This window comes from Neltuma alba, unplaced genomic scaffold, assembly GCF_004799145.2.
Source record: "Neltuma alba isolate B1F8T4 unplaced genomic scaffold, ASM479914v2 tig00010978_pilon, whole genome shotgun sequence".
NCBI lineage: Eukaryota > Viridiplantae > Streptophyta > Magnoliopsida > Fabales > Fabaceae > Neltuma > Neltuma alba.
This window is the reverse complement of record NW_021635740.1, coordinates 47,902-74,733: the sequence shown is the minus strand read 5'-3', so window position 1 is coordinate 74,733 and position 26,832 is coordinate 47,902. Positions and strand designations below refer to the sequence as shown.

The window sequence follows — 26,832 nt, the reverse complement described above, 5'->3', positions numbered from 1 at the left end:
CACACTTAAAGTGATTTTTTTTCCTAAACATACGTATCTTTTACTAAATTAATTCTAGTTGAGGCATTATTAAGTACTAACTGTAGACATATTTCTTAACAAGAATTGTACTTTGGGTTGCTACATGCGTTGGACCCAATTTCAGTGAGTTAAGTAACATGATACGCAGTCTTTTACTTTCTTTTCTTTTTTACATAAAGAGGTGAGTTTTCCAGGAGCTACCAGGGTCAGGGAATGCCTCTAGACTCAAAGAGCGCTTACAGATGTACTTACAGATCGCACCACAAGGTCCCACATCGGCAGTTGGGTGTAACCTTGTGAGTTATAAACCGTAACTGACTCTTGTTAGTAGTCTTTTACTTTTACAGGGCGAAAGGGGGGCCTCCCCAATATGGGCTAGGTAGAGCCCTGTGAATTGGTTATGGCCTTGTAGGTGAAAGTATTGGCTTTCATTTGTGATTTTGAATCTGGGATCACATTCAGGAAACTGGTAAATCGGAAGCCGCAAAAGCAGGGCATTGAGCTAATTTATCTAAGGGATGAATAATAATAAAAAATGAGCAGAACATGCGTTTAGAACTGCATATCTTATGTCATAAGGAGTTCACATGACGCTTAACTTTTTTTTTTTTTTTTTGGGGTAATGTGAGTGTTTACGCTTCGTGAATAAGAAACCACATTATGCGAAACCTAGAATTATATATAAATAGTTAGTCTGATGATAAAAGGTTCTATTAGATTTTTTTGAATCTCGATATCTTTATAGAGAAGGAACGCCACAAACTTCGAATCAGATTAGTTGACTGCTCATATATCAAGTAATAAGATTTAGAAAAAGTACGGGATGCTGGATGATAATATAAAAAAAAATTATATTTAACATGATATAATTGAATTGAATGAATTTAAATTAAGCTAACACGCACGTATTATATAAATCATGAGGATTTTTATTTAATTTTATCAAAATAAAAAATAAAAAATTATATATTTGTATAATTAGATAACTAGGTCACCATCTATCTACTTAGTGTAACAACGCACGTAAAAATAATATAAACTAGTAGATAATATATATATATATAGATATTAATTTTAAGGGAGAAGGACAAAAAACCCCTAAAAATTAATAAATTTCAAATAAGGATCCATTACCATACTTTAACAGGATTTGACAATACTTTACTATTGACTAGTTCATCGGTCAGTAATCCGGTTTGGTTTAAGTAATAAACTGGTTAGAAATTGAATCAGTATTAACCCTATCAAATCAAAAAGAACTGATGATGGGCTGATTATGTTGTTATTTGTCCTATTTTTTCTCATCTAGTTCCAAATATCTGAATAAAATTTCATGATGATTTTGGTATCAACGGCTGTTAATTTTAATTATTGAGGAATCATAAAGATCAAAATCTTCAATATTGTTGTATCTTGTTACCGTTGCAAATCAAACTATTGTTATATTTTCTTATATATTGTTATTAGTGATTATTAATATTATTTTATTTTGTTATTTTCAATTAAGTTATATTATTTTAATATGACTAATTTGATTTTGGATTGATTTTGGTTTGAATTACCACCACCACTTCAACCAATTTAGTGTTTGGTTCGATTTCTTTGCACTTTTGTAAGAATACCTGATTTGGCGATTTTGTAATTTTCATGGTTTTTTTTTTGGGGTCATTTTCCCTACTTTTACCCATATTTTTTTGACAAAAAAACCACCCCCACCACGCCGAGAGAGCAAGAGCAGACCACGGTTGACACCGTTGCGTCGGTGGCTGAGCCATAAAGTAACGGTTTCGCACTGTAAGGTGAAACATCAAATATTTCAGTGAGGCGCCGAGTCTCTGTCACTGTTATACCAACAAAAGCCAAACCTCACCTCTTCCTTCTTCTGCTAACGTTTCCTTCATTTATAAGCCCCTTTCCGTTTCGCGGACTTTCGTAGAGCTTTATTCTTCCCTCCCTCCCTCTCTCCCCCCTGTGATTTTCTTTTATTTTGGGTTTACTTTAGGTCCCTTGGTTTGAAGGGAAAGGTGAACGATGGGGAGGGCGGTGGCGGTGTTGTTCATCGCTTTTGTGTTCGTTCTTCTGGATGTGACCCAAGTGAGATCAGATGCATCAGATCATCGTTATAAGGAAGGAGATCTGGTGCCTCTTTACGCTAACAAAGTTGGGCCTTTTCATAATCCCAGGTAAACGATGGCTCGATCTACCATTTCTGTCTGAAAATTTCGGATATAATTTCTGTGCTTCTTTGTCATGATTTTTTTTTTCCCGCGGGATTATGTCTGGGTTCACAAGCATCTTTATCTTCAGCTGGATCTAAGTTCATTCTGAGCGATAGTGTTTGAATTAGAAATCCGCTTACCCGATCCTCCTTTTATCTCAATTATACTGCCGGAAAACGTGAATTGCCCAAAGATTTTGGTCTGATGTTTCAGAGTGATAAGATTGGGGACAGTATATAATGCAAATTGTTGCACTTTACTTGATCCCTGATATTGCTATGCTTCCGTTATGCGTAGCTGGGAAATGCTGTTATCATGTTCTGGAGTGTCAGGTGCAGATACGTTCTATGATTTATGTTCTCTTCTATCCGTTTGAAACTTGTTACGTTGCCTGACATTAGAATCATGGGACTTACACATGGGGATGTGGGATCTTGTTGTTGAACATGTATGTGATCTCCGAATGCTGGATCTATTGCTATGATCCAAAGTAATGAAATTTATTTTAGTTGCTATGGTGGAAATGGGTTACGAATTACTGGTAAGTCCTCAATGTTAGATTGACTTTGTTAAAACATCTGTCTCTCGGTCCGTGTGTGTCTCTTGCTGGCAGGATTTATATTTGTTTGGAACAGTTAAATCAATGTTCGAATGAGGTTCATCATGAATGAGGCGTTGATATGTAATAACTATGCTCTTTTTCTTTTCAGTGAAACCTACCGTTACTTCGATCTTGCATTCTGTTTACCAGGTTGGTTTTGGGCACTCAGAACTCTCCTTTTCCATTGACTTGCCATGTTTTAGTGGTCATCTTATTGTTTTGACGCTGCTTGCAGAGCATGTGAAGGAGAAAAAGGAAGCTCTTGGAGAAGTATTGAATGGTGATCGTTTAGTGAGTGCCCCTTATAAACTTGAATTCCTGAAGGATAAAGATTCTGAAGTAGTTTGTCAAAAGAAACTCACTAAAGAAGATGTGGCCAAGTTTCGGTCTGCTGTACGCAAGGACTACTACTTTCAGATGTATTATGATGATCTACCTATTTGGGGTTTCATAGGAAAAATTGATAAGGATGGAAAAGACCCTAGTGATTATAAGTACTACCTGTACAAACAGATTCACTTTGAAATTTTTTATAACAAGGACCGTGTTATTGAGATCAATGTACGAACAGATCCAAATGCACTTGTGGACCTTACAGAGGATAGAGAGGTTGATGTGGAATTTTTGTATACTGTAAAGTGGAAGGAGACTACTACTCCTTTTGAGAAGCGTATGGACAAGTACTCTCAATCTTCTTCACTGCCCCATCATTTGGAGATCCATTGGTTCTCGATCATAAATTCATGTGTGACAGTACTTCTTCTAACTGGGTTTCTGGCAACCATTCTCATGCGAGTCCTTAAGAATGATTTTGTCAAGTAAGAACTGTTCATCCATTTTTATTTTTGTTGTGACTGTTGGGGAATCTTTATTCACTTTACTGACCAATTGTTTGTCTTTCTGAAAGATATGCCCATGATGAAGAATCTGCTGAGGACCAGGAAGAGACTGGTTGGAAGTACATCCATGGAGATGTGTTTAGGTTTCCTAAGTTCAAGTCTCTATTTGCAGCTGCTCTTGGCTCTGGTACCCAGCTGTTTACACTGTAAGTATCTTTTAGCTCCTTTCAATGCAACGTCTCAACCACAGAGGCAAACCTCTGTGAAGTTATTCTGTCATATTGTCCTCATGATTTTGTGAAAATAAATTGCATATATGCATGATTTGCAGCACCATATTCATATTCATTCTGGCACTTGTTGGTGTATTTTATCCATACAATCGAGGAGCTCTGTTTACTGCACTTGTTGTCATATATGCACTCACTTCTGGGATTGCTGGCTACACTGCAACCTCCTTCTACTGTCAGCTAGAAGGAACAAATTGGGTGCGTGCTTAAGAATTTTCTTCGCAATTTGGTCCTGAACTGATTAAACTTGAATTTGATTTTTGTTGATCTTGTATTCTTATATAATTGCCCTCTTGTCATGGCAGGTTAGAAATCTACTTTTAACTGGATGCCTTTTCTGTGGACCTCTGTTCCTTACATTTTGCTTTCTGAATACAGTAGCAATTGCTTACAATGCTACTGCTGCTCTTCCATTTGGCACAATTGTGGTGATAGTTCTCATATGGACCCTGGTAACATCACCTCTACTTGTGTTGGGTGGGATTGCTGGAAAGAATAGCAAGTCAGAGTTCCAAGCTCCTTGCCGAACCACTAAATATCCCAGGGAGATTCCACCGTTGCCATGGTATCGTGGAACAATTCCCCAGATGGCAATGGCAGGATTTTTGCCTTTCAGTGCTATATACATCGAACTTTACTATATATTTGCAAGCGTCTGGGGTCACCGGATTTACACCATATATAGCATCCTGTTCATTGTCTTCATCATACTGTTGATTGTTACTGCTTTCATTACCGTGGCACTGACATATTTCCAGCTTGCTGCTGAGGACCATGAATGGTGGTGGAGGTATGAATATACTACTACGTGCCACGATTTTCCTTATTGATTTGCTTTTATGCATGCTATCTGATTTGGCAGCTAATTGACTCATGGTTATTTGTTTGTTAGTAATTTTGGCAAGCTATGCTTCGGCACTTGATTTCCTGATGGGTCTATAAAATTGCTTGTTGCGTAAACGTTGATCTTCTTCTAGGCTAATTCATTTTGTCATTAACACAAAGTGATGATCTTCTATGTCTTGTGTCCCACTGTTTCTATTTGTGTTTTGTGTTCAAGGTGGGCAGATAGTGGTGTTTAGAAATTTATTATATACTCCTGCCCTTGACCCATGCTTATGGTTTCCTTACAGGTCATTCCTGTGCGGTGGATCAACAGGCCTGTTCATCTATGCCTACTGTTTGTATTACTACTATGCTCGCTCTGATATGTCTGGATTCATGCAGACTTCATTTTTCTTCGGATACATGGCCTGTATATGCTATGGTTTCTTCTTCTTGATGCTTGGAACAGTTGGTTTCCGTGCTGCCTTGCTCTTTGTTCGTCACATATATCGATCCATTAAGTGCGAGTAGCCAGACGTCTTGTCCTCACAAGAGTCCCTTAGAGCTGTTATCGTCTTCATTTCATAGGTATTGTGCAGAGAATTACATTGATTCTGTGGCTCTTTATGTATAAGGGAAAGCTGACAGTGGGACTCAGCTTCCAGAGAAGCATGTTAGATCCCAAAATAGGTCCTTCTTGGGACTACTTTTGTACTGCCATCTCTTTAACCAAACTTTGCAATACTATTTTCTTTTTTCTTTGTGGACTTCTTCTAGAAAGCGAGAACCTGTTACCTTTACAACTTTTATCTAGAAAATGAGGCACATCAGACTAATGAAAATTTTGTTGCTATCATTTGTGGCATCATTGTTGTCACTTTGGACATTTTTCTGGGATTCCTTGTTCTTAGTTGTCACTTGTCACCACCGCTGGGTGATTTTGAGCTTAGTTTGAATCAGGTTTGTTAGTTCGTGCACCGATTTTCAAGTATGGTGTATTTTTACATGTAGACAACTTTTTATTTTGGTATCACGCACACATATATAGTGATATGTTGATTATATAGTGATATATTTTGATTATTTTTCAGAAAAGTAAAACCAACTGTTATTTAAGAAGGGAAGAAAGCCCAGATTGATGGGAAATGTTATGCTAGGCTATTCTATTAATGATGTAACTTCAAGGGTGGGAATGCATATCATTGAGTATTTGAACACGACTACGTGCCGCCATTCTCGGATATTGCCTGCCTTACAAATTCCACAGATCAATAGATCTGCCAAGGGCCAAACAAATATGTGGATGACACGAGATCTGTGTCTGAGCATCCAAAAAGAAAAGAAAAGAATTGATCATTAAGTGAATGAAAAAGAAACCATGAAAAAGCATGTTCGGCTTTATCGCTGCTGTCTTCCCACTCCGTGAATGAACTTAAAACATGCAAAAGCTCAATAATGAAAGGCCCTGGCTTCCCTGTGAAATCAAGGCCTCAACCATGAGATGGGCCACCTCTTGTTCACACAAACCCTGGCTCTATATCTGGTTTTACGAGAACGGAAAGCAATGTACCAGGGAAAAAAAGAGACCGGGAACTATCCAAGTAATAGATGGGGAATGGGATCTTGTCCATTCATATATTTATTTATATGGAGAGAGTAGTACAAGAGAATATAGCTATAAATTATCCACATCTTATTTACTGTTCTCTCTTTAGTCTCTCCTCATGCACTCTTTGCTTATCTATATTCACACTAATACGAGTACTAAGCTGCATATGAACAAGGTTTGATTCAGATATCACCGTCCCAGAGTTCGTCCAAGGACTTGTAAGGCCCATTTTCAGACAGGAACATTGTTCCCTCGTACATCCTGCGTTGTGGAATCTGGCTGATTTTGTCTGATTCCTCCTTGCTTAGCTCCCAGTCAAATATCTCTAGGTTTTGTTTCATCCTCTCCTTGTTAAAGCTTTTCACAATAGCGCTCGCCCCTTGCTCGTATATCCATCTTAGTGCTATCTGCATACAGAGTCAGAAAGAATAAAAGAATTATGATTTAGGATGCCCTGATTCTGTTAATCAGTTTTCGTTTTAGTTCTAGAGAAGCATCCTCACTGTTCCTTTCTGTCATCTCAACACAACACATGGTATTAGAACAAAAAGTATTCAATTTCACTTTGCTAGGCTACTTTCTGACAAGTTTTGTGGCCTTGGAACCTGTGATTTTCCCATAACCGATTTAAAATTCAAATCTCTCGAAATAGCTTCACGCAGCAATTTGAAGAACAATATCATGGGGACATGCACAAGGAAATAGAGGTTATATCTCAGTGACTATTTTTGATGAAAGTCCTATTTCAGTCCTTGAAAACATTTTAGACCAAAATACCAAAATAAGATTTTGGTATGGAACTTGATGGCAATGAGAAAGCTGCATTTGGAAATATTTAGTTTGACATGTGATGAGCTGCGGTACTGAACCTGAGCTACACTCTTGTTTCTAGCCTCAGCAATTTCCTTAAGCACAGGATTCTCCATCACAGCATTGGAACCCCAACGTAATCCGTATGCTCCTAGTGGGGACCATGCACTCACATGGATCCCTTTCTGCCTGCAAAATTCTCTGAGTTTTCCCTGATGCCATGATGTGTTCATTTCCACCTAAAATCACAACTCAGCATTCTTCATTACCAAGTCAAAATGAATGAGCCATTACCGTAGCATTTGTTTATGCATATACTACAAAAGTCTTGAATGACAACTTATTAAGTAGTGTTGAATTGAAAAAACAGAGGAAATCAGCTGTGTTTTTATTGGAAAATTTATAACAAAAGGGCAAAACAAAAAATGAATCTACACATGCACATAGGCACCTGATTAACTGCAGGAGGGATTGCAGCATTATCTAAGAGCTGGGTGAGCTTTTTGGTGCCAAAGTTGCTGACCCCAATAGACTTGGCTAAGCCCAATCTGTGGCATTCTTCCATGGCCTTCCATATTCCTTCTGTGTCAAAGGGAAGAACGTCCTCCCCAGTGACATTGAAAACTTCAACCCCTGGTCTCAACCTCACTGGCCAGTGAATCAGATACAGATCCACGTACTCCAGTCCCAGATTTCTGCACAATCCCAACCCAGAAAGCCAAGCAAGAGTTAAAAAAATGGTAAGTTGTACTACGAATAAAATAGAGACAATAAAATATCAACAAGTCAATATCAAATAAAATATAATATTTATAGTAAGTTGTAGTGTCAATAAGCAATAAATAATGCAGGTCTCCTCATACTTGGCAAAGATAGTGTGTATAGTTCTTTGTTTTTCGGTCTGACGTGTCTAGATGAATATGGTTTGATCTTTTAAATAAACTTGTACTGGCTAGACCAAAACCGAAAAAGCTCATTCTCATGAAACCCTTAATTAAATTTGAACCATCTCAGTTCATGTCTCAAACCGAACATTATTCTTCACGTTTTCAGCAAATCACTCCTTCTCAAGTCTTTCTACTTCTCTTTCACCTGACCTAACAAGGAAATACTTCTTTTCTCCCGTAGAGCAGTACCAGTGCATGTGCTTGAGTATATACAAGATACAGTATTTTCGTGAGAAAATATGCTGAGAACAGAGGAAGATTGAAGTAGACAAACCGGAGCGTGGTATGGAGAGCTGGGAGAACAAGATCGGGATGGGCATCGGTGTTCCAGAGCTTGGAAGTAATGAACAGTTCATCACGACTCTTGACGAGACCTTGCTCTAAAGCTTTGGCCACGGCTTGTCCTAGAGGCTGTTCAGTGCCATAGATAGCAGCAGTGTCGAAATGCCGGTAGCCAATGCGAATGGCGTCGAGAAAGACGGCGGTGAGCTCATCGGCCGGCGGAAGAGGAGCAGTCGCGGTTCCCATCCCTATCACCGGCATCTTGTGCCCAGAATTTAGCACAACATCTGGCACCTGCTTTGCTTCCTCCATAGCGTGAAACCACCCCAATTTGATCCAGAAATTGCGAGAAGGCAAGTTGAATTGTAGTGCTTTTATGGTTAGTGGGGGATGGAGTTTCTGGCGGTCAGGTTACGTTCCCAGATTTGTTTCATCTCACGCTCTGGAAAAAGACAGAATTACGGATTCGCAACACCACCCAGTCAGACCAGGTGGGCTCATCATATCCATGCGAATCAACCAATAAAGTGAGTTATTTAGCCATCAGATTTGATTAATCGGTTTTTATAATAGAGCACACTTTTAACTTGGTCCATTCACTAAAAGTCTAGACTTCACAAATCAACGTGCCATCTTTTCATCATATTTACGGAGGAAAAGGAACAAGAAAACTACGTGTAAGCGCCTGTTTGCTTCAGCGTTTCAATGGGAGAAAAATAATTTATTGAGACAAAACGTGTGCAGTCTGAATGAAATTCGGTGTGTTTGTAACGGCACTGGAGCAATTCAACTTTTGGATAAAAAACTACCACAAGTCATAAGTAAAAATTTCAAGCTTATGAATTTTGGAAAAGTGGAGAGAGAAGATAAAAAAAAAAAAAAGTTGGACCCCATACCTTTAAAAGAATTTATTTTAAATCACATTATACTATCTTATATTCAAACTTAGACTTGTATGCTATCTAGTATAAAATATGAGCATCAAAATTTTCATATTAGTATAATATATATACACTAATTATTAATATAAGAGCTAAATAGCTAATTTGTGAATATTTAAAAAATTAATTAAATTAATTATATGTAATAAACAGTTGTTATCTTCTGTAAAACACTCTCATAAATCATGTCTATTGAAAGCTACCTCTTAACGAAAACTCATTAACATGTGTGATAACTATAACCTAAGAATTACCTAGGGACAAAATGGATAAATATTGGAGATAAAATAGATTAGGATCTTATATTTATGATCAAATTGAGCCTCTAACTAGTTCTTATATTAAGAACCAGAGATAATATTATTTAATAAAATTCATACCCTTTTTAGTTATTTTACCATTTCATTATTTTTCATTTTATATTTACATAAATCATGCATAGTATATCATCCAATTAATTATATAATATTATTTGGTTCAAAAGTTTTCACATTATTATGATTTCTAATTTAAATGTATTTTATTCATTAAATATAACTTCTTCCTATTATAATAATTGAAAATTATTATATTTTGTAAATGCATATTTTTAATCATTTTTTATTATTTAATAAAAATCATAACCGCTTTGGTCATTTTATAAACTAAACTTATTTATTCAATTATAATACAAACAACTTTTCTACTTTACAAACTGACTTTTATAAAAGTTAATCCAAACATAAATTATATTACCTAATCTAACTTTTACCCAATCTTACTTTTTTAAAAGTTAAATTGAAAATAAGTTACTTTTTCTCCCGCCAATCCAAACGAATGCTAAGTCGGTTGAGGCAAGGGTAACGGTGAATTGGTAGGATAGAGGTCAACTCAAATCAAATCAGTTATATTAAAATAATATAATTTAATTAAAAATAATAAAATACAAGAAAATATAATAATAGTTTGATTATTTGTAACAATAATAAAATATAACAATATTAAGAATTTTGATTTTTATAATTTATTAATAACCAAAATTAATAATCATTGATACCAAAATCATCATTAAAATTTAGTGACTGAGATATTAATAGTTAAATGATAAAAATAAGATTATAGCAACTTATTCATCCCACATCAGTGATGAACCGGTTCACACTGATTTTTATAGGTTTTTACCAGTTTACTGGTTTGATACTAGTTCAACAACCAAACTAAACTAGATTACTAACTAGTTCACAAGTTTTTTGGTTCAACAGTGTTTGGTCCCTTTTTTCCCCTTGATAAAGAATTAAACTTGCAATCTCATACTTAAAAAAAAATTAAAGAACTTAATGTGATTAGCTCACAAATCCAACAAAAAATAATGCAATTTGTTATAGTTGTTATAAAACAGATAGAAAGTTAAACAAAAACCACAGAGATAAAAGGAATTTTAGAAAGAAGCCATGAGGGAGGCGTCTTTGTTGAGGATTATAATCTAACCGATACCAAACATTTTTATAACTTTCTCAGACATGCCATTATAAATTTGAATCATAAACTTGTTTGGAATGTTTTATAACTAATTTTTTTAATTACAATTTATAAAATAATAGTATGAGATAAATATATAAAGAGAGTTTTATTTCAATTTACATGTTTATAATGCTTACAAATTATAGTTCCAAATAAGTAAAGAGTATAGTAAGTATGTCTGTATGTGAGTTTCTCTAGCAATGGTGTATCTCGACTCCTCAATCGCCCCTTTGGGGGGGGGGGGTTTTTGTTGTTGTTTTGTTTTTCTCACGTCCTTTAAGTTGCTAGTGAGCACTTTTGATTCTCTCTCGTCTTACCATCCATATGAGCACACTTTTTTTAAAATAAAAACTGTACTTACATATATTATATATATATAATAAACGAAAGTTAAATTAAAAATAACTTATAAATTAAACTCGTTAAATCATCTGGCACTATAACAAAAGAACTCATCCTCCCCTCTCAAGAGTACGAATAAAAACTGGACTCGCCATTTTGTTTTTTGTCAAGGGACTCACCGTTTTTTTTTTTTTGGCCAGGGGAATCACCAATTCTAGTACACACACTTTTTCTTAAAAAATTATCAACAAGATATGAGTACATTGGACATAGAAATTTTCATGTGTTATTAAAAAGTTTTATATTCTCTCCATTTCTATGTATGACTTATATTCTGAATATGTGGACCTCGTTACCACAATCCTCCTGTGAAAATGGGAGTCGGCAAAAGTGAAAGCTTACGTGACCATTTACCTGTTGAATAGTTTTTTTTTTTTTTTGGGTTTTTTGGAAATCATGGTTTATTAGTGAGATTGACTGCATTTATTTAGCACATGCTTCTGTTCAGTTCAAGTTGAAAACTCATTCAAAGTGAAGGAAGCAAAGAGAAATTTTAATTTATACATTTTCTTTGATTCAAATTAAACTTACATAAATAGTTTTCTTTCCTTTCAATTCTTTTCTTGATCCAACATTTTTTATGAGAGCATATTAGATTTAAACCTACCCATCACAGAAAATGTCTGAATTAAAATTTCACCTCCCTTTCTCTCCGTTATACTCAATTTAGTCATATACATGAAAGCTGGTGTTTATGAGAAATTTATTATATACTCACTGCCCTTGACCTATGCTTATGGTTTCCTTACAGGTCATTCCTGTGCTGTGGATCAACAGGCCTGTTCATCTATGCCTACTGTTTGTATTACTACTATGCTCGCTCTGATATGTCTGGATTCATGCAGGCTTCATTTTTTTTCTTCGGATACATGGCCTGTATATGCTATGATGCTTGGAACAGTTGGTTTCCGTGCTGCTTTGCTCTTTGTTCGTCACATATATCGATCCAGTAAGTGCGAGTAGCCAGGCATCTTGTCCTCACAAGAGTCCCTTAGAGCTGTTATCGTCTTCATTTCATGGGGTATTGTGCAGAGAATTACATTGATTCTGTGGCTCTTTATGTATAAGGGAAAGCTGACAGTGGGACTCAGCTTCCAGAGAAGCATGTTAGATCCCAAAATAGGTCCTTCTTGGGACTACTTTTGTACTGCCATATCTTTAACCAAACTTTGCAATACTATTTTCTTTTTTCTTTGGACTTCCTCTACAAAGCGAGAACCTGTTACGTTTACAACTTTCATCTAGAAAATATAAGGCACATCAGACTCCAATAAAAATTTTGTTGGAATCATTTGTCGCGTCATTGTCACTTGGGGCATTTTTCTGGTGTTCTTTGTTCTTTGATGTCACTTGTCACCACCGTTGGGTGATTTTGAGCATAGTTTGAATCAGGTGGTTAGTTCGCGCACTGATTTTCAAGTATGGTATATTATTACATGTACACAACCATTTTTTCTGGGAGTATCATACAGTGTGTGAAGGAAGAGTTGTGGTATTCTCTGTGAATAGCCTATATGCAATATGCTTGATCACGCACACATATATTTAAGAAGGGAACAAAGCCCAAATTGATTGGAAATATTATGTTAGGCTGTTCTATTAATGATGTAACTTGAAGGGTGGGACTGCATGTTATTGAGTATTCGAACACAACAACCTGCCGCCATTCTCGGATGTTGCCTACCTTTACAAATTTCACAGATCAATAGATCTGCCAAGGGCCAAACAAATAGGTAAATGACACGAGATCTGTGTCTGAGTATCCAAAAAGAAAAGAAAAGAATTGATCATTAATTAAATGGAAAAGAAACCATGAAAAAGCATGATGGGCTTCATAGCTGCCTCCCCACTTCGTCATCATTTTGGGTCATTTTTTGGGTAATTTTTGGGTTATAGTAAAACTTAAAAGAGGCAAAAGCTCAGTAATGAAGAGGCCTCGACCATGAGATGGGCCACCTCTTCTTCACACAGATGGGAAATGGGATCTTGTTCATTCATATGTTTATTTACATGGAGAGAGTAGTACAAGAGAATGTAGCTATAAATGATCCACATCTTATACTCATTTACTGTTCTCTCTTTAGTCTCTCCTCATGCATTCTTTGCTTATCTATATTCTCACTTTCTGAATGTAAAAGATCTACGCTGATACAAGTACGCATATGAATAAGGTTTGATTCAGATATCACCGTCCCAGAGTTCTTCCAAGGACTTGTAAGGTCCATTTTCAGACAGGAACATTGTTCCCTCGTACATCCTGCGTTGTGGAATCTGGCTGATTTTGTCTGATTCCTCATTGCTTAGCTCCCAATCAAATATCTCTTGGTTTTGTTTCATCCTCTCCTTGTTAAAGCTTTTCACGATAACGCTAGCCCCTTGCTCGTATATCCATCTTAGTGCTATCTGCAAACAGAGTCAGAAAGAATAAAAAAATTATGATTTACGGATGCTCTGATTCTGTTAATCAGCTTTCATTTAAGTTCTAGAGAAGGATCCTCACTTCTCCTTTCTGTCATCTCAACAGAACACATGGTATTAGAACAAAACGTATTCAATTTCACTTTGCTAGGCTACTTTCTGACAAGTTTCGCGGCCTTGGAACCTGGGATTTTCCTATAACCGATTTAAAATTCAAATCCGTCGAAATAGCTTCATGCACCAATTTGAAGAAAAATATCATGGGGACACGCAGAAGGGAATAGAAGTTATATCTCAGTGAGTATTTTTGACGAAAGTCCTATTTCAGTCCTTGAAAACATTTTAGACCAAAATACCAGAAGATTTTGGCATGGAACTTGATGGCAAAGAGAAAGCTGCATTTGGAATATTTTAGTTTGACATGTGATGAGCTGCGGTACTGAACCTGAGCTACACTCTTGTTTCTAGCCTCAGCAAATGCCTTAAGCACAGGATTCTCCATCACAGCATTGGAACCCCAACGTAATCCGTATGCTCCTAGTGGGGACCATGCACTCACATGGATCCCTTTCTGTTTGCAAAATTCTCTCAGTTTTCCCTGACGCCATGATGTGTTCATTTCCACCTAAAATCACCACCCAGCATTCTTCATTACCAAGTCAGAATGAATGAGCCATTACAGCAGAATTTCTTTATGCATATACTACGAAATTCTTGATTGAATGATAACTATTAAGTAGCGTTGAATTAAAAAAACAAAGGACATCAGCCATGTTTTTATTGGAAAATTTATAACAGAAAGGTAAAACAAAAAATGAATCTACACATGCACATAGGCACCTGATTAACTGCAGGAGGGATTGCAGCATTATCTAAGAGCTGCGAGAGCTTTTTGGTGCCAAAGTTGCTGACCCCAATAGACTTGGCTAAGCCCAATCTGTGGCATTCTTCCATGGCCTTCCATGTTCCTTCTGTGTCAAAGGGAAGAACGTCCTCCCCAGTGAAGTTGAAACCTTCAACCCCTGGTCTCAACCTCACTGGCCAGTGAATCAGATACAGGTCCACATACCCCAGTCCCAGATTTCTGTACAAACCCAACCCAGAAAGCAAACAAGACTTAAAGCAATGGTAAGTTGTACTACGAATAAATAGAGACAATAAAACATCAACAAGTCAATATCAAATAAAATATAATATTTATAGTAAGTTGTGCTATCAATAAGCAATAAATAAAGCAGGTCTCCTCATCCTTGGCAAAGACAGTTGTGTGTAGTTTTCTGGTTTTTTTGGTCTGACGTGTCTAGTTGAATATGATTTGATCTTTTAATAACCTTGTGCTCCCTAGACCAAAACCGAAAAAGCTCATTCTCATGAAAACCTTAATTAAAAATTTGAACCATCTCAGTTCATGTCTCAAACCGAACATTATTCTTCACGTTTTCAGCAAATCACTCCTTTTCTAGTCGTTTCCATCTGGAGAGTAATTTCTACTGCTCTTTCCCTCCCCTGACCTAACAAGGAAATACTTCTTTTTCTCCCGTGGACCAGTACAAGTGCATGGGCTTGAGTTTATATACAAGACACAGTATTTGCCAGAGAAAATATGCTGAGAACAGAGGAAGACTGAAGTAGACAAACCGGAGGGTAGTATGGAGAGCTGGGAGAACAGATCGGGATGGGCGTCAGTGTTTCCAGAGCTTGGAAGTAATGAACAGTTCATCACGACTCTTGACGAGACCTTGCTCTAAAGCTTTGGCCACGGCTTGTCCTAGAGGCTGTTCAGTGCCATAGATAGCAGCAGTGTCGAAATGCCGGTAGCCAATGCGAATGGCGTCGAGCAAGACGGCGGTGAGCTCATCGGCCGGCGGAAGAGGAGCAGTCGCCGTTCCCATCCCTATCACCGGCATCTTGTGCCCAGAATTGAGCACAATATCGGGCACTTGCTTTGCTTCCTCCTCCTCCATAGCTTGAAACTACCCCAATTTGATCCAGAAATTGCGAGAAGGCAAGTTGAATTGTAGTGCTTTTATGGTTAGCAGTGGTTGGAGCTTCTGGGGATTAGGTTGCGTCCCCAGATTTGCTTCACCTCACGCTGTGTAAAAAGGCAGCATTGCGGATTCTCTACATCACGCAGTCAGACAGGTGAGGTGGGTCATCATATCCGTGCGAATCAACCAATTGAAGTGAGTTATTTAGCCATCAAATTTGATTAATCAGTTTTTATAATAGAGCACGAGTTTAACTGGGTCCATTCACTAGAAGTCTAGAACTTCACAAATCAAGAGTCTAGAAGAACGTGCCCCTCTCAAACAACGTGCAATCTTTTCATCATATTTACAGAGGAAAAGTAACAAAAAAAACCACGCCTAAGTCAGTTGAGGTAGTAATTTATTATATTAAAAAAATGATATAATTTTAATTAAAAAAATATAAAGATAACATATTAAATGATTACTAATAATAAAATACAAAAAAATATAACTGTAACAACAATAAAGCATAACATCATTAAAATTTTAATCTTTATTTTTATTAATAACTAAAATTATTATTATTGATACCAAAATTATTATTGAAATTCATTTACATATATAGTGATTGAAATATTAAGAGTTGAATGATAAAAATAAGATTAGTAACAATATAATCATCTAAACCGGTGATGAATCTGTTCATATTGAATTTATAGTTTTCACTAGTTTACTAGTTTGATACTAATTCAACAACATAACAAACCAAATCACTAACCAATTCACAGGTTTTTCGGTTGAACTTGCATTCTCATACTTAAAGAAATTAAAAGAAATTAATGTGAGTAGCTCGCAAATCCAACAAAAAATAATGCAATCTGTTATAGTTTTAAAAACTAACAGAAATTTAAACAAGGGCCACAGAGCAAAAGGAATTTTGGAAAGAAGCCATGAGAGAGGCGTCTTAGTTGAGGATTATAATCTGACTGATACCAAACATTTGTATAACTTTCTCAGACATGCCATTATAAATTTGAGTCATAAACTTGCTTAGAATGTTTTACAACTAATTTTTTTAATTGTAATTTATAAAATAATAGTATGAGATAAATATACGATGAGAGTTTCATTTCAATTTACATAAACATGTTTATAATGCTTACAAATTATAGTTCCAAATGAGTAAAGAGTATAGTGAGTATGTCTGTGTGCGAGTTTCTCTGGCAATTGGCGTATCTCGACCCTTCAATCTTGCTCCCGCCCTTCCGGGGGTCTTATGTGTTGTGTTTTGTTTTTTCTCAAGTCCTTTTTAGTTGTTAGTGGGCATTTGTGATTCTCTCGTAGTCTTACCATGCATATGAGCACGCCGCTTTTTTTTTTTAAAATCGTACTTATATATATATATATAATTATATATATATAAACGGAAGTTAAATTAAAAATAATTATAAATTAAACTCATTAAATCATCTGGCACTATAACAAAGGAACTCATCCTCCCCTCTCAAGAAGACGAATAAAAACTGGACTTGCCATTTTGTTTTTGCCAAGGGACTCACCATTTTTTTTTTTGGCCAGGGGAATCACCAATTCTAGCACATACTTTTTCTTAAAAAATTATCAACAAGGCATGAGTACATTGGACATAGAAATTTTCATGCGTCATTAAAAATTTTATATTCTCTCCACTTCTATTTATAACTTATATTCCAACATTTTTAGATATTTTGATTAATTTTACAAAATTCATTAAATTAATATGTGTGTGTGTGTGTGTTTTCAAATAGAGCCCCTTAGTAGGGGGATCGTTGGATAATTACAGCCGAAGGAGGAAATGTGAAGGATGAGTAAAGTCGTGTGATAGAAATTATAAGTTAGTTTATTGTATGTAATTAAATATACTAGTATTTTTTTAAAAAAAATTAGATAATTTTAAAATTATACACAAAATTTTAATTATTCAAAGTGATTTTAATAATCATCCTCCTGATCAACATTGACGTTGGTATATTGAGGGTGTGTTTGGATGACTTCAAACCGTGGTTTGGAAAAGTGATTCTGGAGAATAGATTCTGTGGAAAATAGATTCTGAGAAAAAGTGATTCTGAGAAGTGAGAGTGTTTGGATAGTTATTACCAGAAGTGCTTTTTACATGTGGAAATGACCAAAAAGGATATAAGTTAATATGATAATTATATAAGGGATATATTTTATGATTTATTTTGATTTGAAGAAATAAAATTGTTAATGAAATAATTTTTACTAACATAATTAATAATATATAAGATAATATAATTAATACATAATTAATATGTGTACATATATTTATAAAACATAATATTAAATATGTTTATAGAAAATGATTTTTTTTTAGAACAGAAAATATTAATTTTTTGTTTAAAGATTGTAAACGTGAAATCCCATAACATTTTTTCATAACTACTTTTTGTAATAACATACTACATGTATAATACCTCTGATGTTTAATACATTAATTAATTAATGTCACCACACATATATATTCATAAAATATAAGAGTGAAAAATATTCTTAGAGAAGATGAATTATTTTTTGTTGCAAACAGAAAGTCATGTATTTTTCATGAAGATTATAAACATAAAATGGGATGATATTTTGATAAAATAGAATAAACACGTCTTAAAATAATTTATTAATTATTCAAGTTATTTGTAATAAATATTGTGTGAATTTTCTAATTATAAAGAACAAGTTGATTAATTAAGAAAAATTAAGAAAATAAGTCATATTAGTTATTTGTAATAAATATTGTTGAATTTTCTAAAATATCATTACTAATCAAGTATATTGGTTAGAATTACTATTAGTAGAAGGTTATTTTGAAAAAAAATAGATAATATTATAAACAAAATGAATTAGGATCTTATATTAAAACTAAAATTAAAATTAAATAAGGTCTTATTTTAAGAATCGGAGACCAAATAAGAAACTCAAATTATTCCAAATCAATTTGAATAAAATAGGAAACTATATTAAATGTTTAATCTGCGCTACTCCAAAACAACTCCAACCATACTCAAAATTACATGTAATTTTGTAATTTTTTGACCGGAACATGTAATTTTGTAATTGCACTGGCAATTTTGACTGACTGTAATATCAACAACAAATTTAGTATCTACTTCTCGATTTTAATATAATATTCATTTTATAATCCAATTTACATCATAAGATAAAAATTAGGGAAAATCCCAAAAAAAAGCCCCTGGAATATACTAAATCCCAGATTGGGTTCTTAAATTCGAAAATGACAGAATGAGTCATTGACTCAATCTGTCATTTGTGAAATTCAGGCGAATTGACATTTTTGCCCTGAAAAAGTGAGTAGTTATTCTCTAAACAAATCTAGGTAACGCTTATACTGTTCTAGTGATTACAAGATTCGTTGTAGTAATAATAAGGTACCTGACAATAATAAGATACCTGACTATGAAAAAATGAGTGGTTATTCTCTACACAAATCTAGGTAATGCTTACATTGTTCTAGTGATTACAGAATAGTTGTAGTTAATAACAAGACACCTGATTATAAAAAAGTGAGTAGTTATTCGCTACACGATCTAGGTAACACTTAAACTCTTATAGTGATTCCTTAAATCATTGTAGTGAATAAATAAATGAGGGCAAAATTGTTAATTCGTCTGAATTTTACAAATGACAGATTGGGTCAATGACCCATTCTGTCATTTTTAAATTTAAGGACCCAATCTGTCATTTCTCATATTCTAATGACTTTTTTTGGGATTTTCTCTAAAAATTATGGTTAAAACATGAAAAAATAAACCTAGAAAATATTTAATATGACTACGAAAAAATTGTAAAATTAATTATTAAAATTTGAGGGAATCTTCTCAGTCATCACAAAACACTTCAAGATACTAAAAACACCTAAAAAATTATTGATATTATTAAACGAAGTATAATATTTTAAGATATTAGTTCTTAAATCAGTTACCTTAACCCTGAGAGAAATGATATCCAAGGGAGTGTTATGATCGATACAACCTGAGAGAAATTGCTTAATACAGTCCAAAAAGAAAAAGAACTTATTCCTTAATTATGAATCTCCAGATGAATATCTGCCGAGATAGATCTTATCATGGCTGAGGCATACAGGTAAGTAGATTCATTACAAATTAATCATACGCGAAATAGCAATTCCAAGTTTATTTGTCCTTCAATCATTCACGCACGAATCTGAATTAAACATCGCCATCCCAGAGTTCTTCCAATGTCTTGTACGGTCCGGATTCAGATAGCCACATATCACCTGTGTATTGCCTGCGCTGTGGAATCTGCTTCATCCTCTCAATCTCTTCTTCGGTCAGCTCAAAATCAAATATATCAAGGTTCTGTTTCATCTCTCCTTGTTGAAGCTTTTCACCATCGCACTCGATCCTTGTTGGTATGACCCATCTAAGCGCAACTGAAATACTCACATACTTGCTTCACTATTATGTTCTCGTCTTCTTATGGAAATAGCAATTAAAAGCTGAACCAAACTAAAATTGCTTGTATGCGCAATGCATGTTAGGTGTTTGATAAAATTACTCGCAGAAAGCATTAGCATTTGACTTTAATTCTGAAAATTGCTTGTTCATTCCTTTTGATTCGGGGAGTGGTGGTAGTTTATCTGCTTTTCCTGACCTATGGACTTTGTGTTGCCCATGATTTTCATTTACCTGAGCTATGGTCTTGTTTTTGGCCGTGGCAATTTCTTGCATGATTGGGTTCTCCATGACTGCCCCTGAACCCCAAAATACCTTATAAGCTCCAAGTGATGACCAGGCACTCACGTGAATACCTCTCTGCTTGCAGAACTCTCTTAGTTTCTCTTGCTGCCACGATGGATTCATCTCTATCTGTAAACCAATTTGTGGCCACCCTCATGATCACTATGTTCATGATGCCAACACACTAACATATCATTAATCACGCTATATCACATAATTATGGATACCTGAAGAACTGCAGGAGGGATGGTCGCGATTTGCAGGAGTTGGGTTAGTTTCTTGATTCCATAATTGCATATTCCAATGGACTTCGCTAATCCCAATCTGGAACACTCCTCCATGGCTTTCCACGTCCCTTCTATATCAAAGGGAAGTAAATCTTCCTTTGAAAATTTCACAGGGTTTTGCAAGTCGTGTCTGAGTCTTACTGGCCAATGAATCAGATACAGATCCACATAATCCATCCGCAGTTTTCTGGTCAGTTTCCAACAATTTGTGAGAAAACAAAGAAACAAGAACACAAACCCACTATTACTAGAATAATCTAAGCAAGCTAAAGAAAAGAGCTTGTAGTTACTTTAGTGTGGTTCTGAGAGATGGGAGAATAAGATCAGGATGTGCATCTGTATTCCATGGCTTTGAAGTGATGAAAACTTCATCACGGCTCTTTACAAGACCTTGCTTCACAGCTTTGGCCACAGCCTGGCCTATGGCTTCCTCGGTTCCATAGACTGAAGCACTGTCAAAATGGCGATAACCCACTTCAATGGCATCAGTGAAGATGGAGACTAGGGTTTCATTTGGAGGAAGATTATCCGCTGAAGTCCCCAAGCCTAGAACCGGCATTTTGTGGCCTGAGTTTAGTATCACATCTGGTACTCTCTTTGCTTCCATGTTTTCTCCTTGTTGTTCTGTAATCTGTATAATGTGACTGGAAATTGTAGGTACTGCTTCTTATGTAGTTGTTAAGTTTGGAGAAAAGATCTCGGTGACTGTGGTGGCTGCTAATGGTCCCCGAAGTGCCTTCCATTTTATGAGAAAAAAAGGGGGCATTGATATTGTGAAGGCGACATTGTGTCCACTCGAATTTGGATATTTTGGCTTAGCTCTGAAAAAAAACTTAGTCGAATGAATCATGAACACATGGCTTGCAGGAATACAGGGAGTCAAATCTCAATCGTCACCAAGGTCAAAAAAAAAAAAAATCTCAATCGTCATAGAAACTGACCTGTTATACATTTTTCTAATTTAGAGGCTAGTTTTCTTTATACTACCTCCTATCCTTAATATAAGACCCCATTTGACTTTTTGTTTAGTCCTAATTATAAGATCCCAATCCATTTTGTCTCTCATATTTATGTATTTTTTTCCAAGATAGTCCTTCTAATAATGATAGTTCCAGCCAATACACTTAATAAACAAAGATATTTTAGGAATGATAATATTTATTTATTACAAATAACTAACTTAACTTACTTCCTTAATCTCCTCAAATAAGTCAACTGGGTCTTATAATTAGGACCGGAGGTAGTATTATACAAGATTTGGTTGTGAATTATATACTACTTCCGGTTTTAATTATAAGAACTACTTGATTAATTTAAGAAGATTAAAGAAATAAGTTAAATTAGTTATCTGTAATGAATAGGTGTTGTCTTTCCTAAAATATCCTTACTAATCAAGTATATTAATTAAAACTATAATTGTTAGAATGATTTTTTTAAAATATATATATATGAAAAATAAAATAAATTAAAATCTTATATTTAAAATCAAAATAAAAATAAAATAAACTCCTGTATTAAATAGTATTTACTATTAGTTTCTCTCAACTTAAAAACTGCTTTATTCAATTCTCCATGTCCAGATCTATTATAGACCCACCAGAAAATATTGCTGTCATATCAGAGTCAGATACAAGGCGATAAGGACGGGAGGAGGAAAAAAGGAGGAGAAGGGAGGAGAAGCCACGTAGTGAGAGATTGAAGGGGAAAACAATGAAGTTGAATTATTAGCGCTGGAAGGAATCTGAAGAATTGGAATTTGGACACGTCCATGTGAAACAGGTTAATAAGGACGACACGGTTCTCTGCTTTAGCCTTTAGGATTAGTGAGTCACGCAAAGTTACAATTCGAGGAAAAGAAATCACGAGATTTTAAAGTTACTCTTTCTCCAAAAAAAAAAAAAAATAAAGATCACAGTAAATAATTAATTCTGTTCAGAATTAATTTCAGCACAGAACAGAAAATTAATCTCGGTTTGCTCCTCCGGTCCTATAATGACATTTTAGAATATTTTGAGAACTGTTTAAAATAAATGGTCAATTATAGTCTTTAATTAAAATTTTCCCTTCTTAAAATTTTTCATTGCTAAAACAACGAATTTCCTAAATTTTAATAAATTTAAATTAAATAAATAATATTCAACGCAAAATAAATAACATTAAATAAAACTTTAAACTTATATTTTTATTTTTAAGATTATCAATTAAGAAGAACATTACGTGGTTTGTGCCTTTTAAGAAGAGTAATTTGTCGGCAAAAAAACAAAAACGGAGAGTAATTTAAATTTTCTTTAATTAACGAATCGATAGGTTACTTTTAGTTTGAGAAAATGACGAAAAAATGGTACTTAAATTTTAAAAGCTCTAAACAGGCACTTGACTCGAATTAAAAAAAAAAAAATCCTTTCTAGCTCCCGGCAAAAGTTAACAACTTTTACGAATATGATAGATGTTTGGATAGAAATCAAACTATGGTTTCAAAAGTGCTTTTACGGTTTATGAAGTAAATATGTAGAGGAATTTACCTCGTTTTGCGGAAAAATGTTTCTGAAATCATGGTTTGGAGATTGCCAAACACCCCCTTAACATGATTGAATGTGGTAATTAAAACTTGATAGATATTAAATAATAATTTAATTATATTTTTCAATTAAAAAAAAGCATTGCAACGGTTGCTTGACACTTGGCAACCTTTTTCCACATCAATTACCTGTCATAACTATTGAGGTAATGTTTGCCATCACGATTGAAATCACTTATAAACACATTTTACATAAGTTGAGAAAAAACTCTTCTCATATATTTATCTCATATTTCATAAATTACTATTAAAAAGTTGTTTAAAAACTATTCCAAATAGGTCCTTAGGTTAACGACAAAGGCACTGAATTTTTTTTTCCCAACAGAAAATGACATTACATTTGAAAAATAAAACAAAGCCTGCCAATTACCTGTCAATATTGCAACATATCCCCATTTTTTTTCAGGCCAGCTAACCATAAGCTATGAAGGAAACAGATTGATCCCCATTCAAATTAACATATATATATATATATATATATACTCCTCCGGTCCTAATTGTAAGACCCAATTGACTTATTTGAGGAGATTAAGGAAGTAAGTTAAGTTGGTTATTTATAATAAATAAGTGTTGTTATTCCTAAAATATCCTTGCTAATTAAGTATATTGGCTAAAACTATCATTATTAGAAGGATTATTTTGGAAAAAAATGCATAAATATAAGAGACAAAATGGATTGGGTCTTATAATTAGGACCAAATAAAAAGTCAAATTGGGTCTTATAATAAGGACCGGAGGAGTATTAAACACACATTCAATTGATTTTACTTGTTTAATTACTAAATTGTCCTCTCTTTTTTTTAAGTGTTAACACCTGCCATTATAATTGTTAATTATTACTTTTTAAGTTGCTGATGATTTTTTTTAGTTGTTAATAAATACTTGGAAAAAATAAGGACAATTTAGTAATTAAACAAGTTGAATCTCTTACAACGAGGTCTCTTGGGATGTTAGATTAATTTGATGATTTTAAAAGATCTTTTTATACTCCTCCGATCCTTAATATAGGACCTAATTCTTGAGTTGGTTTTGGTCCTAAATATAAGACCCATTTATCATATTTATCAATTTTCTCTAAATTACCCCTATAGATACTCCCTCAACCATAATCAAATAGAAGAGGGAGATGAGGTATTAAAAAAGATGATTATGGTGTTTTAGGAAAAATGTGACACTTTTTTTATAATTAACTAACTTACCTAACTTCCTTCATCTAATCAAATTAGTTAAATGGGTCTTACATTAAGGACCGGAGGAGTAGTTAATTATCTTATATGGGACCTTATTGTAATTTTCTCAAAAATAATTTTATATCTTTAAAATGAGTGTCCATGCGATGCTTTGTGATCCCTTAATTGTAGGGAAAAAGTTGCTGCTCCATTACAAAATTTATTACTCAGATTACCTTGAATTTGTTTAAGTATTTAGCCTTGACTACATACAAAATGAAAAATATCTGCACATGGTTAAAAATATATCGCACATAATTAAAATGAATTGCATTCACTCAAAACACGAGGATATTTAACAAATATTTTTTGAAAAAAAATTTCAAATATGTAAAAACCTTATTAGTAGCACAAAGGTTCATCGTCCTTCTGTCCTGAACAAATAATTTGACCCTAAACAAGAGGGAAGAAACGCAGAGGACTCGTGAGACTGTGATGATCATCATACCATGAAAGAGCGGATTCTTCATTGCCTCTTCGATCATCATGATTCTCACTGGATCACAAGTTCATATCCATCTATTACAGCAAAACAAACAAGTATGTGTGTGTGCGTATTTGTTTACTACTACCGGTCCTTAATATAAGACCCTGTTTGATTTTTATTTTTGTCCTAAATATAATACTCTAATCTACTTTGTCTTTTATATTTATGTACTCCTCCGGTCCTTATTATAAGACCCCATTTGACTTTTTATTTGGTCCTAATTATAAGACCCCAATCCATTTTCTCTCTTATATTTATGCATTTTTTTCCAAGATAATCCTTCTAATAATGATAGTTTTAGCCAATATATTTAATTAGCAAGGATATTTTAGGAATGACAACATTTATTTATTATAAATAACCAACTTAACTTACTTCCTTAATCTCCTCAAATAAGTCAATTGGGTCTTATAATTAGGACCGGAGGAGTATTTTTTTTCAAGGTAATCCTTCTAATAATTGTAGTTCTAACTAATATAATTGATTAGTAAGGATAAATTAGGAAAGACAACACCTATTTATTACAAATAACTAACTTAACTTCTTTCCTTAATCTCCACAAATTAGTCAACTGGGTCTTATAATTAGGATCGGAGGTAGTAATAATAATAACAATTCCTACATAAACCATACATATAAGTTCATTTACCAAAGTCGGTACAATAATACGCAGAACCACAGAATCCACACTAATTAACATGAAAAGAAGACGCAAATTAAAGTTGAAATCCATGATTGAAATGTGTGTATATATAGAGTTCCGCATTGTTGAAGAATTTCATCAATACAACAAAAACCTAGATTAAGATTCCATGACATGACGATGATGATGAGCCTTCGTCACACAGACAAGCCATCAGACGATGATGGGGGAACAGGTTGGGGAGATTCCTTTGGAGGAGAGGGCTCAAGAGTTGTGTTAGATTGAGCTGATATGATTGGGTTCGTATTATTATGATTATGATTGTGATTATGGTAGTAAATGATGGAAACGAGGGCCAAGCAAAGCCAAGCCAGAAGGAGGAAGACGGAGCCAGCCAGCAACTTGTCCATGAACCTGAAAAATGGCTTCATTTCCGATTGTTCTGACCCCCCCTCCCAATAATCATCACTATCGCCGCCGCCACTGTATACTTTCTTGAACTCACGAGCAGCAGCAATTCCTGCGCCACTGCCTGTGGCTAGCAACGCACCTATCACCTGAAACCACACCCTTAATTCATTCAAAAATTCCTTTATATATATATATATGTATGTTATTAGCTGACTTAATAATTTTAAAATCAGATTATAATTAACTAGGTGAGGGAATATTATTATATACTTAATGACCTTATCGGCGTAGAATTCAAAATGATGGGGGATCAATCTTTTGTGCTTGAGAGCGTAGTACGCTGTGAACGGCAGATGTACCCCGCTGTATACCAACGACATCGCTGCAACTGCCATCACATATCTGCAATTTTTAACCTTGCATATTACATTCAACATTCAAAGGCATCATAATTTTTTTTTAAGCTTTCTTTTCTTCAAGTTCAGTTTTTTAGATATCTTAAAAGAAGACCCAGTACCTGAATTTTTTTTTTTGATCCAATATATACAAAAATTAAAGTTTTATTTTGCAGTATTAATGTTTTATATCATCATTCATTGTGAATTTTAATCATTAAAAACACAAGTTAAACCGCATAATAGCTAGGATATATTTGCTATGAAAGTAAATTTTTAGAATAAATAAAAGTCAGAAAAACTTTCTGATATTGGATGCTCTTCCGTGAATACTCTCTATTTAAGCACCTTAACTG

The 26,832-nt window shown here is 34.4% G+C and overlaps 2 protein-coding genes and 2 pseudogenes across 2 annotated transcripts; 1 reads left to right on the top strand and 3 right to left on the bottom strand.

The window, feature by feature from the left end:
* Positions 1 to 1,882: 1,882 nt before the first annotated feature.
* On the top strand, positions 1,883 to 5,660 carry LOC114760428 (transmembrane 9 superfamily member 2). Its single transcript, XM_028949686.1, has 7 exons — positions 1,883 to 2,204; positions 2,951 to 2,991; positions 3,077 to 3,659; positions 3,749 to 3,886; positions 4,012 to 4,168; positions 4,276 to 4,760; positions 5,104 to 5,660. Exons 1-7 carry the CDS (start codon positions 2,053 to 2,055, stop codon positions 5,324 to 5,326), a joined length of 1,779 nt encoding a protein of 592 aa, XP_028805519.1. The 5' UTR covers positions 1,883 to 2,052; the 3' UTR covers positions 5,327 to 5,660.
* An 830-nt stretch (positions 5,661 to 6,490) lies between these two features.
* On the bottom strand, positions 6,491 to 8,917 carry LOC114760430 (methylecgonone reductase). Its single transcript, XM_028949687.1, has 4 exons — positions 8,436 to 8,917; positions 7,666 to 7,909; positions 7,274 to 7,453; positions 6,491 to 6,811 (listed from the first exon to the last, which is right to left on the bottom strand). The coding sequence occupies exons 1-4, from the start codon at positions 8,753 to 8,755 to the stop codon at positions 6,587 to 6,589; spliced, it is 969 nt and encodes a 322-aa protein (XP_028805520.1). The 5' UTR covers positions 8,756 to 8,917; the 3' UTR covers positions 6,491 to 6,586.
* Positions 8,918 to 13,256: 4,339 nt separating this feature from the next.
* Positions 13,257 to 15,793, bottom strand: LOC114760429 (methylecgonone reductase-like; annotated as a pseudogene).
* Positions 15,794 to 19,741: 3,948 nt separating this feature from the next.
* Positions 19,742 to 21,452, bottom strand: LOC114760431 (methylecgonone reductase-like; annotated as a pseudogene).
* Positions 21,453 to 26,832: the final 5,380 nt, after the last annotated feature.

Excerpts from the sequence above, each read along its gene's own strand:
- LOC114760428 (XM_028949686.1), top strand. The coding sequence starts at position 2,053 with ATGGGGAGGGCGGTGGCGGTGTTGTTCATCGCTTTTGTGTTCGTTCTT. Across the intron at positions 2,205-2,950 it reads GGGCCTTTTCATAATCCCAG|TGAAACCTACCGTTACTTCG; the intron begins GTAAACGATGGC and ends TTTTCTTTTCAG. Across the intron at positions 3,660-3,748 it reads CTTAAGAATGATTTTGTCAA|ATATGCCCATGATGAAGAAT; the intron begins GTAAGAACTGTT and ends TCTTTCTGAAAG.
- LOC114760430 (XM_028949687.1), bottom strand. The coding sequence starts at position 8,755 with ATGGAGGAAGCAAAGCAGGTGCCAGATGTTGTGCTAAATTCTGGGCAC. Across the intron at positions 7,454-7,665 it reads TCCCTCCTGCAGTTAATCAG|GTGGAAATGAACACATCATG; the intron begins GTGCCTATGTGC and ends TTGTGATTTTAG. Across the intron at positions 6,812-7,273 it reads GAAACAAGAGTGTAGCTCAG|ATAGCACTAAGATGGATATA; the intron begins GTTCAGTACCGC and ends CTCTGTATGCAG.